The sequence below is a fragment of the Thermobia domestica genome, chromosome 9 (genome assembly GCF_964235325.1).
Source record: "Thermobia domestica chromosome 9, izTheDome1.hap1.1, whole genome shotgun sequence".
Taxonomy (NCBI): Eukaryota; Metazoa; Arthropoda; class Insecta; order Zygentoma; family Lepismatidae; genus Thermobia; species Thermobia domestica.
This window is the reverse complement of record NC_137462.1, coordinates 68,096,629-68,108,891: the sequence shown is the minus strand read 5'-3', so window position 1 is coordinate 68,108,891 and position 12,263 is coordinate 68,096,629. Positions and strand designations below refer to the sequence as shown.

Here is a 12,263-nt window from a genome sequence, read left to right as displayed (position 1 = left end):
AAAACTGAATGTATATTTTCTTTATATCACTCGGATTATTACGATAATTTTCGTTAAAAAGTACAATTTTGGTGTAATATTATATTTTTTCTTTGGGGCTTCTCAATCACCTCCCTTCTAGGGAGTTGTTTTGCTAATTTTATTTAAATTGCTGATTTGAGAAACGTTGTAAGTCAGTCATGTGCCGAAAATGAGTTTATATGCAGCTTTGATTTTTGAAGGGTAGCTACATTGTTGAGTTGTGATATCTCAGAAGGCACGCTAATAGTTTGTTCAATATTGAGCTGCAACAAGTGTGCATGAGTTGAGAAACGTCGCAAATTATTGACTTACGGCATTATTGACATTATTTACTTATGACGTTTCTCAAATCAGCGATTCATTTGTGTTTGCCATTGATTTAATCTTTGCAGCTTTCACCAAAGAGATAAGTTTATTCATTAGTAATCACAAATTGTATTGAGTACAAATGCAGATTCTTTTTTCTTTTAATCCTTATTTTGGTACGAAAGGGAGGATGTAGAATGATAAATGATCTTTGTGCCAAGTTAGTGCATCTGAATTAATGCTCAAGTTCTAAGAATCATATTATATGCAGTGCAATATTTCGTAATTTCAACAGTTCTGCTCTCTATATTTTATTGGTAACTATAGTTTTATACTACATTCCCGTAATTGAAAATATTTCAACGATAAAGTAGAAACTACAATACTTACTATGCTGAGTTTCTCCATTTTCACAATGTATATCTGGCACTTCTTCAGAGGAAAGTTTTCCAGTGTTTAAATCGTCACTTTTGTTTGTTCCTTCTGCTCTATTAAGAAAGAAAGCTTCTTTATTACTATCGTTATATATTTTTTTCCATCTATGTAATTCCAATATGAAAACAATTTTCTCAAAGTACTTCAAATCGCAAATCAAATATTTGTTGCAATAAAAGACCATCTAAGTTTATTCATTATACTATCCTTCTGACAATCTTTAAAAAAAATTAGAGATTTGTTGACCCCTTTTCCACGCGATCCTGTAGAATTCTTAATTGTAGTGTCGTAACGAGTCATAGATAATTTAAAAACATGTAGATCATTAACTTAGAATCCACATGATGCATTAGGTTAAAAAAATCTTTTTATTATAAGAAAAAGAAGACTGAGTAGGACAACAAAAGAGACTTGTATGCGTATAGCATAAAGATGGGAAGCGCAAGAAAATATAATCACTGGATTGAAGGAAAATTGAAACATTCCAACTTCGGGGAGGCTCTCATCACTAACCTACGATATGGCTAGTTTCCTGTGCTTGTTATTCATTAAGCTTTCTCTACCGAGCAAATTCTAACAATTACCTCCCAGATGTCACGAAGCATTTTAAATAAGACCTCTCTAAAACGTGCAATAGAGGTAATTTTTATTATTTCGTTTCCACACAATGACTTGTAGAATTGCTGCAGACCTTTCTATCTGTGCTAACTCAGTGATAAACTAGCTGCCGTTGGGAAATCCGGATTCAATCTGCTGTCAGTTAAACAATCAGGTTTGTTTTCTCTCTGTTCATACTTTTTAACGATCATTTATATTCCAATCATTTGTCCTTATTAAACATTGCTTTACAATAGTTCATATTTCAACACTTAGATGGTTGTAGGAATCTTAACTATCACGTATTTCTATAACTTTTAATTTTAAGCAGGAATTATACTTTAAGAAGAAAATTTGCTTCCAGTTATGAAGAGCTTTTCTTTGATAAGAAAATTTGCCGTGTTGATTGCAAATCTCCTTAAAACAACATTTGTTTTGCTGTTAGGTTTAAGCTCAAAGTGATTTCACTAATTTGCAACCACTAACAGAGAAATGAAATTATAAGCAAATGTTATCTACTAGAAAATTGTTATTTATGCCTAATTAGTGTTTAAAAGTGTCTCCCCGTACTTCAACGTCTGTTACTGCTACTTTGGGGCTGAGTTTCGGTCCTGAATATTGGATTCCACTTCAAAGAGTAGATTCCGTCTCAGTACTACAAAGGGACATTAAACAAAAATCAACCTAATCAAACTGACACACAATCATAGTCATACGTCTTGCAAATAAAATCAGAAAAATAATCACACTGCTGAAGAAGACTTCACTTATTTAATATAAAAACACATTTACACGTGACGTTTCGATCTTCTAGCCAAGACTCTCATCAGACGTACACTGAGTGATACAAAAACTACTGAAGTATATATACACAATTCATCTCTCTATCTGCTCTCTCATTGGCCCGTTCAAAGGCTGTTGAGAAGTGGAAGAACAAAAGAAGGGGAGAAATCAACATGGAGCAACAAGTTGGTTTTTTGCAGAAGTGTATGGAGAAGAAAATAATACCTAGGAGTTTGAGAATCCAGAGGAATAATATAAAAGGACAGTCAGTGAGGTTAAGGACGCTTATTGATAAATACAGAAAAGTGTATGTGAGTTAATGTATTCAATGGTTGCTTGCTCCTTGTTGTTTCTTTCTACTAGAGTGTTATGTTTTCCCATTGGTCAGTTCAGATAATTTCCACGCTTCTGATTGGCTGTTTGAACGGGCCGATGAGAGAGCAGATAGGGAGATGAATTGTGTATATATACTTGAGTAGTTTTTTGTATCACTTATTGTACGTTTGATGAGGATCTTGGCTAGAAGATCGAAACGTCACGTGTAATTGTGGTTTTATATTAAATAAGTGCAGTCTTCTTCAGCAGTGTGATTATTTTTCCGCCTAATCAAACTTCACAAAATTCTTTACACAAATGCTGCAGGAGTTTGAAACATGGATATTTATACAAAGTGCATATAGTTCTTCAGTAATTTCTTTGTTCAAAGTAACAACAACATCTAGGGACATACAAGGAAAAGTTTATCTTTTGCCAATAGAATTTTAAAATAAACTTGATTCAAACTTATATCAGATTATAAAAATGCTTGGAGTCTTTACACTTCATTTAGTTATCATTTCACTTAGCACGTCACTTGTCAATAAATTAATGTTGGCCATTTTAAGCGAAATAAGAATTCTCATTCAACTTAATTCTCATTTCGTATAACGATCTTATTAAGTGGAAAGATCCGCTAATAAAGAAAATTTAACTGTGTATACAAGTAATTAATTTTAAACTATACTTCCATCTTAACAACTTATTAAACGTATAGAACACATTTCAAAATTTACGTATTATTTATCTTTATGAGTTCCTGTAGTGATCTACAATTTACTCTTAACCTTCTTTCTTAGCAACTTAAATGTTTCACGTTATTTACCGAGTGGGGTGCAAATGCAACCTACACATAAATCGGTTTTTAATTTTAAAAAATGCTTAATTATCATAATATATAAATGTTATAATAGAACTTATATTCCATAGTTAGTGTTTCGACATATAAAATAACGTAATATCTTTGTATATTTTCTCCCAAATACAGCAGTATAGTTTGAATTTTGTGTAAAACGCAGCATATTAATATTTCTCTGCAAACAACTAAGATTCCAATATTGTTATAAAATTACTTGCTTATTCTAAATTCAACTACAGAAACACGTAAGAATACTCGTATCATTGAAAACATTAATAGTCTTCGCATACAATCTTCTTCATTAAGTGATCTTTGCAAATAAAACTGTCACAAACGTCACATTTTGTTCGAATCTTTCTGCCCCTGGAGCGAGGACATTTTACACATCTTCCTTCGTTCAATTCAATAGGAATATTTATTTCGTGGTTTCTTTCTTGTTTCTCATCCTTCTCTCTTGCTCCAAAAATACATCCGAAAATACTGAAAGTCATTATCACTAACATTCGAGAGAAGTAATATTTGTGTAATATCTAAGACTCATTTACCTTCTAAATAGAGAACAAGATAGAGAAGAAAGGTAGAGGCGTTATGCCATCACTTATCACTACACTTCCATATTTCTGGATGATAAGTGTACAATAGGAACAATTAACTATGAAAAGCAAGCTAAAATGAGCTACCGCCTAGTGACCGTTTAGAAAAACAATACATATTTAAAAAGTAACATGCTTTACCATGTGGGGTATACATGCATCCCATTCGAATAATTTGTAAATATTTAGAAGACAATTCATTTAGTACATTTGCCTTCCCCGTAAAGATATTTCATGCAAATAAATAATTGAAGTAGTTGAATCTCATCCTTGTAGAAATATTTTTCGAACAGTAACACCCAAATAATTAGCACTGGGATGTGTTTGCACTCCACTTCGTAAAAAGGTTAATTTCCTATCAATATTTCCGGCATAATATACAAATGCTCTTCATCAGGATGTTTTGTAAGGTAAATTGTGAAGATGTTAGTAATTCATATTCTAAGATATGGTTCTTCAGTAGTAATAATCAATTTGTAGGTAGTGGAGTCCAGTATTTCACTAAATGACTCAAACGCTCTACAAAAGTATTTTATATCTACTTCCTATATATAGACTATATGTAGATATATAACCTAAAAATGAACTTTATTTTTTCACTAAAAGTGTAAGTATACTTTGACTTGTTGAAACCATTTTGAACATGTCGCTTTAAGCATCAAGATTTGTAGTACGTTAGAATTAATATTAAAGTACTGGTTTTGACATATAATTTAAATGACTATGTTAACATTACAAATAATCAATTAATATATTTACAGTGACAACAGAGAATAAAAGAGTGGTTTAAAATTTATGCATAGCATGAAAATCCTGACATATCTTCTCTATAATAAGATGTTTCATCTTCTTGATAAGATTGTTAAGTTGAATAAGAATTAAACGAAAAGGATTTCTTATTTCGTCTACAATGACAGACATTTTTTTAAAATTATTTGATGTTGTCAGAGTGTATGAAAATGAAAGTTAGGTGAGTTAAGCAGCAGATAATTTTTTTTCTGTTTTCTTCTTGGTAGAGCACAATCGGCACTGTTTAGTTTTCTACAAAAATAGATTGCCACCCACTTTTAACTCTTCAATTCTAGCACGAACCTATCTTTAATTATCCTTAACAGCTCCCGGTTATCATACTAAAATAAAATATTCACCATTTGGAAGATAAACAAAACTAAAGTTTATAACGGACGTAAATTTTACCTACCCCATGCCCTTTCAACAAAAGAAAATAAATAAATAGAAAGAAATAATTAGCAAGAGCCTGTCTTAATTTTCCCCTCATTTGGCATTGTTTATAACAGAGGAGAGGCTAATTGGTTAGTCAAGATCTAAGTTTGAGATTTTTCTTTAATAGAAAGAAGATAAATCGGACAAATACAATTATTTTTGTCTCCGACATAATAATATGAGTTTTTGATAATTTCCAATGACATATTCATTAAAAGAGATCGTAAGCAAATTGTAAAATGTCTAAACATATAGACAGAAACACTCACTACAAACAGTTGTGTTGGAATATAAAAGGGCACAAAGTGCTTGTTAAATGGACACTGGCTGTTGCTAAGGAAAGTAGGTGATATTATGTGCAAACCTCAAGAAAGATAAGATTAGTTGTTGATAGATAGATTGGGTTTGTATTCCTAGATTTTGATATAACTTGTAGATGCAGAGAACGAGATTTATGGTGATTAAGAGAAGTAATGATAAACAGATGTTCTACTTAAAGAAGTGAATTCAATTGTATCAGTGCAGATTAGGAATAAAGTGGCTAAATGTGATACATAGTTTTTTGGTGTTAAGAAGTACTAGGTTAACTTTGATTCAGGAATCCTCTAAGAAAAGCTAACAAGTTGAAATGCCATTTCATCCAGTGTAAGCCTAAGAATTTTGAGATGTTAACTAGAATATTCTCTCCCTTGGATACAGTTTTGACCATATCTGAAGATAGGTGTTGTGTATGGGTAGAAAAGTTGTCCATGATAAGAGATCAAATATTTATCCCATCCTTTTTGCAATTTGAAATGAAACTTCCTTCTTCTTAAACTCCACCAGGAAGGTAGCAGTGTAACTTAAAAATAATCCTGGATATATATTATATCCGCAAACAAATACTTACCTAAGAAACACTTCTTCCATAGTTGTTACTGAAATCCCGATACCCATAATTCCTATTCGTTCTTTGTCACCTTCAAGGTATTTAAGTAATTCGGGAAACTGTCTCAATTGCTCCGATGGTAGATGATAGGTCAACGTCGTGCTGCCATCAGCAGAGGTTCTTTTGGATTCAGGAATTATTCTTTGAATATTCTCTGTAAGGTTATTTGTGTCACAACTAATCTCCTTTGTAATATTTAAGTTATAACCCGTACCTATAAGAAAACATGTTAATATCAATATCACTAATAACACCACCTGAACCTTATGCTTAATGAAAATATTGGATCAATCCATAAATTATACCTGTCTTCTTACAATTCTATTCAATCACCAAGTACGAGACTACGGAGCCACTAACTAGATAATACTAGTCAAAATATTGTCTCATTATTCACAGGGTTCCTCATTGCTCAGAGGTCTCCTATATTCCTCTGATTTGGTAAAGTTCAATTGGTTTCTAAGTAAAGTGCCGTGTCGTCGACGCAGAATATCACACATTGTCATCGACAGTTCAAGAATAAATTATAGTTCGAAGGCGCGAGATCTGAGGAGTACGCCACATGTGGTAAGACACTTATTCTCAGCTTCTGAAGAACTGATTTCGTCATAGCTGCAGTGTGAGGTGTTGTGTTGTCGAATTACTAAGTGGCATCTTGCTGGTTATTTTTCTGCATTAACCTAAAGACTGCGCAGTTGTTAACAATATAAATCATTATTAACACGTATTATGACGTTTCTGGGGAGTACTAAATGATGCTTTCTTTGCCCTACTAGTTGGACAATGTATTGTGTGAATACAGATAATCGTTCCTAAGCTTTTCGTTTCAGTTTGGACCAGCCGTTGATTTCGGTGTGTGACGTCGACGACGTAGAGGTACCGTTTTTTACCGCTTATAATAATTCTAATTCTAATTCTAATTCTAATAATAATAATAATAATAATAATAATAATAATAATAATAATAATAATAATAATAATTATTATTATTATTATTATTATTATTATTATTATTATTATTATTATTATTATTATAGCATTGATATTAGAGAGCAAAGCGATACTGAGGGTGGAAGCACAGTTGGCTATATGGTGATCTTTGTTGTGGTTGCTGAGTATAAGGGGAATCAAATCACCAATTTTCTTGCTCATAGCGTTCAGGTGTCTGTCATCTGTTATATGGTTTCAGTTCATGTGTATGGCCACTTTCAGTGTGTTTAATTTGGATCTCCATGGATTACGCGTTCAAAAAGATTCTCACCATTGTTCGATTTCCCCCAGACCGTGAAGAGAGCGGAACGGATCATAACGAAATGTATTTTCCTAAAACAAACATACTACTTTGATACAGTCTTCTCATTAATTGCATTGTAGCTTTAGATTAAACAAATGTTTCTGGTGGTTTCGGAGACCAGCACCTTGATTACTCAATGCGTGTAATGTTTTAAAAATATTAATTGGATTTTCAGCGTAATTCTGAAACGCCTGGATCAATATCATTACACATACTATTTACAGTCTTACTGTGGGGCTGACTCCTCCTAGTACACCTAGCAGGGAGTAGGAGCGGTGACATATAAAAGTGATAAAAAATGACCGATATTAGTGTCAAATCTACGGTTTTCGGGGTCTCTGAGATGAATAGCAACACTTTCGATTCCGTTTAAGTCCAAGATCAGTCCTCATTAGAACCCGTAGAAGGAGAGAAATGTGATGTAAAAATAATCGAAAACGACCAACATTAATTTCGAATCCATAGTTTTCGGGATCCCTAAGTTGATTGGTGACAATTCTAGTGTTCTTTAAGTTGATGGTGACAATTCTAATGTTATTTAAGTTTAACTTCAGCCTCCAGTAGGGGTAAGAGAGGGGTAACATAAAAATGATCGAAAACGACCGATATTAGTGTTGAATCAGTTTTCGAGGCTGTAAGTTGATTGGTGATAGTTTCGATAGAAATAATAATAAACGATATATATTAGTATCGAATCCATAGTTTATAGGATCCTTGAGATGAATATTGACACGCCAAATGCCTTTTAAGTCCACGTTTAGCCTCCATTTCACGCCTAGGCAGTGTAAAGTGGGTGACATGTAACAATAATCTAAAATGACCAACATTAGTATCCAATCCATAGTCTTCGATGTAACTGAGATGAATACTTACACTCCCGATAGCCGATACACTACCAGTATGAGGATGAGAAGGAGTGAAAAATAAGATGTCTCAAATGATCGATGTTAGGGTCGAATCCATGGTTTTTGTGGTCGCTAAGCTGTTAGATGATAATCCCGACTGTATTTAGGCCCAAGTTTAGTCAATAACGGACATGTCATTTGGATTGGTAACTTACAGGGGTAACGCCGAAGCCGTTGATATATATATATATGACATGTAAAAGGAATGACATGTAAAAATAATCCAATACGATTGGGGTAGCTGAAATGAATACTGATGCTCCCAATGTTAAGTCCGAGTCCAAGTTCAGCCCCACCGAAAGATGGGGAAGGGGAGAGAGGTGAAATATAAAAGGGCAAAAATGACTTAAATTAGTGTCGAATTCATAGTTTTAGAGGTCGAGAAAACGGCTGTTCTGTTTGGAATAACTTTTGGAATATTATTACTATCTAGCTGAAGCTGATTTTAATCATATCTGTTTGATTAAAAGGCGTATTCTGTGGGGATAGAGTGTTTCAAAATTTATGCCAAAAGTAGGGTATCTTCTGTATTTTTTTATCATTATACTTTCACTGAAATAAGTATCCTAAGGGGAAAAGGGATTCAAATATTTTCCATATATCCATTCTCACCGTGCGAAGAACATTCATGTCAACTAATATTTTATAACAGAGAAAACATGAATTAACATCGGTGGATCCATCTGCCATCCATTAAGAAGGACAACGTGGACTTAGAATATGAACTGCAACAAATTAGTTCACAAGAGATATTAAACGTCACTTCTAAACCGGACGAACTTATATATCAACCTAATATTTATAACGCTATCGTTATATATCTTTTAAGCAACCCTCGTATACGAAAGAGGATTTCTTGGAATTAGTACGCACCAGGACAAAATTCTTAGAATTCGAAATGCTGAAAACTCTTTTCCTCACAAGTTTCTATGTGTGTGTGTCTGCCCACATACTCTTCTCTTCGTACGACCAAATACGGACAAAAAAAAATCAACTCAGCTTAACTCTCTTCTCCCTCCTACCCAAAGCTGAATTCCTAAGCTAAAGGCAGAGTTGGACTATACATCATAATGTGCATTTTTTATAAGAATAATTTATTATTTACATTATGTGTTTAAATGTAGTTAATGTGTTCCCAATAAGACAATAACCAGTTAATCAACCTCTATCAGGGAAGAAACTACCTAAAAACTAAGTGTTGTGTGGGAACTATCTTTTGTTCCACTAGTGTATTCATACGCCTTCAGAGTGACAATGAATGGTGACGCGTAGAAGAGGCGCGAGGAGTGACATCCTGGAAAGAGACGATACAACATGTGATTCCTTGACTGTATTACTGAATTTTTAGATATTTCATGCCGTGACATATAAATTAGTAAGATTTTCAGAATTTTGAAAATACACTTGTAAAGTGTAGAAATAATACATATGTTCCAAGTAAAAATCCAAATATTTTAACAACTGTATACTCAAAATGTGATTGCGGAATTATCAGCCAGTTAAAAAAATTGTGAATAAACTTTTTCTCTCAGCGACGTCGAAAGCTATGGAACAATGGAAGAGTATCCAAAGACCCTCCTGAAAGAATTAATTTCTCAAATGGTCATAGAAGACTAATACGTGTCTTGCCTCGAAGGATGATTGCGTGTTTCAATGAATGAACTACCAAAATCGTGATATTCGTGCGTTTTAATCGGTATCGTTTTCGTGCTCGTTTATCTACAAACTAGTGTTGTGTCGATCATGAACGATTCGATCATTATGAACGAATCATGCTGAGAATCAAATGAATTATGATTCTTTCCAGAAACGAATCGATTCTTCAAATGAATCATTTCTACTTTTCACTGAATTGTTCGCTGAGATCGAAATGTAAGAATTATGAATCAAATTGCAGTGAGCGAATTGGTAGTGTTGCTTTTGCAGATGCCATCAAAACAAGGGTTGTGAAAGAAGAGAGAGAGAAACGAAGGAAGGGTGTGCTACCGCACTATCTTAACAGGGGTCCGCTTCGCACAATACAATGAAGAGTCATATACACACACAAAATAAACAAATATAGTCATTGGACAAGGTAGCATCAGGCTAGACGTCCATCCTCCCCCTATGCGGTGTACATAAACAGACGACGTGGAAACTGAAAGGATGGAAGTCGCGTTACTGGAAACAAAGTAATTTTAAAATAAACTTACCTGCTGCTTACCACGATCTTTGTACTGTTCGCTATCTCAGGATCCGCAAGTAGTGACAGTGTTGCTCGCTCATGTGTAATGTAATTTTACTGTTGGTTTTAATATGCTCTTGAGCGATTATTAAGGTAATGTGCGCTATATAAAATAGGCTTATTTCTCATCACTTTTAAGTGCACTTGCTACACGAAGTGGTCTTATCATTTACATCTATGATAACTGGAAACACCACACTGAACTTAAAACAGATTCAGCATTTAAGCAGTATATTTAAGCAGCACTAAAATATTTACACAAAACACTATTTACACTGTACATCACAGATTTTACATATTTACGTGAAGAAACGAGCATGGATACTTTCTGAGAAGACAACCTATTTCGTCTTTCAGTAAGTATTTGTCCAGTTTTCGAAAATACTCGTTCACATGGAACAGAACTTGGTGGAATAGCTAATCTTCTCTTCATTACTTGAAAAAGACGAGGATATGCAAATTGTTTTCTCTTCCACCACACAAGTGGATCATCTGTACGAATAATTAATGGCTCATCTAGGTACTTGTCGAGCTCAATAATTCCAGCTGCAGTTGGATTTTCAGAGTTCAAAAGCTGTCAAACTTCTTCATCGAAGTCCGCACATATTGAAGATGAAGGTGGTACGGGTCTTTTCCGAATGGGCTCATCTTCTTGGTTCGAAATTTTCACCTTGCTTGCTCTTTCTGATGCACTTCTGTACGTACTCTGGAAAGTAAGCTTAGATTTAAATGCCTGTTTTTTTAAATCGAGGGTCCAAAAGTGCACTTTCAGTGTAGGCAATTTCTGAATCTACATTTCCAAATCTCTTCAGTGTAGGCAATTTCTGAATCTACATTCCAAATCCAAATCTACCTCTTTGATAAATACTCTTCATTGTATTCGTGCAATCACTTTATCAATTTATAGTTTTTATATTACGAATCCTGTAACATTAAAACAGTGTTTGAGGTCTTACACTTGGGTGAAATAGTATTGTCGACGATACTTGAGAAATGTCTCCTCTCGTCTCGTTTTTGTTCATCGAGATGTCATGTTTCTCGTCTCGTCTTGAATTTGAAAATATACAATACTTCTCCTCTCGTGTTGTAGACAAAAATCGAGACGAGATGAAAACTTTCTAGTCTCGTGAGTAACACCATCTTCTAGATATTTCGATTTCAACAAAGACGTATTAGACCTAAAATTTTAGTAATTCTCATAATTATATATTGATCGATTTCGTGGTCACTTCAGTGGCTTACGTTGTATTTGCTATTCTTCATTCAAGCGCCCAGCCTAATCTGACCATGTGCAAGATATTGTGTATTGTACACTGCGAACTATTTTAGTCGTTTTAATTAAATGAATTTTTCTTCTTGAAAATCACTTGCACTTTATAAATGGGAGAACATGAAAAGAAATTTGCTTCTAATCTGAAATTTTATATGTACAAATCTCACATGCGAAAAATTAATAACGGTAATTTAACAAATCAGTAGGCCTAATAAATAATAAGAACTTCAAATAGCGGGGACAGGATCCCCGACTTACATCGCCGATTATTACGGCTCCATCCCTCCTGAAAATATATATTCATGAACAGCGGCGCAAATCTGTCTTGAACATTGGGGGGACAAGTAAGATTTTTGTTGTTGTTGTTGTTAAGCGATGCTCAAAATATTTATGAAGTTAAAAAACAATCCTGCGGAGGATCAGGTAGAAGAGTTGTCTTCAACATTGGGAGGAGTGCAAATTTGAGGTTTATTCTGGGGGGACATCAATTTCATCTCACTTTCCTT

General features: G+C 33.9%; 1 protein-coding gene across 2 annotated transcripts in view; it reads right to left on the bottom strand.

Annotated features, from left to right (window-relative positions):
- Positions 1-12,263, bottom strand: part of LOC145694714 (phospholipid-transporting ATPase ABCA3-like) — a 187,752-nt gene that overhangs the window by 52,773 nt on the left and 122,716 nt on the right. For both annotated transcript variants that reach the window (XM_081771243.1, XM_081771244.1), the window contains exons 14-15: positions 6,023-6,275; positions 718-815 (exon numbers count right to left, since the gene is read on the bottom strand). In XM_081771243.1, coding sequence (XP_081627369.1) covers positions 718-815; positions 6,023-6,275 — 351 coding nt within the window. The remainder of the gene's footprint in view (positions 1-717; positions 816-6,022; positions 6,276-12,263) is intronic.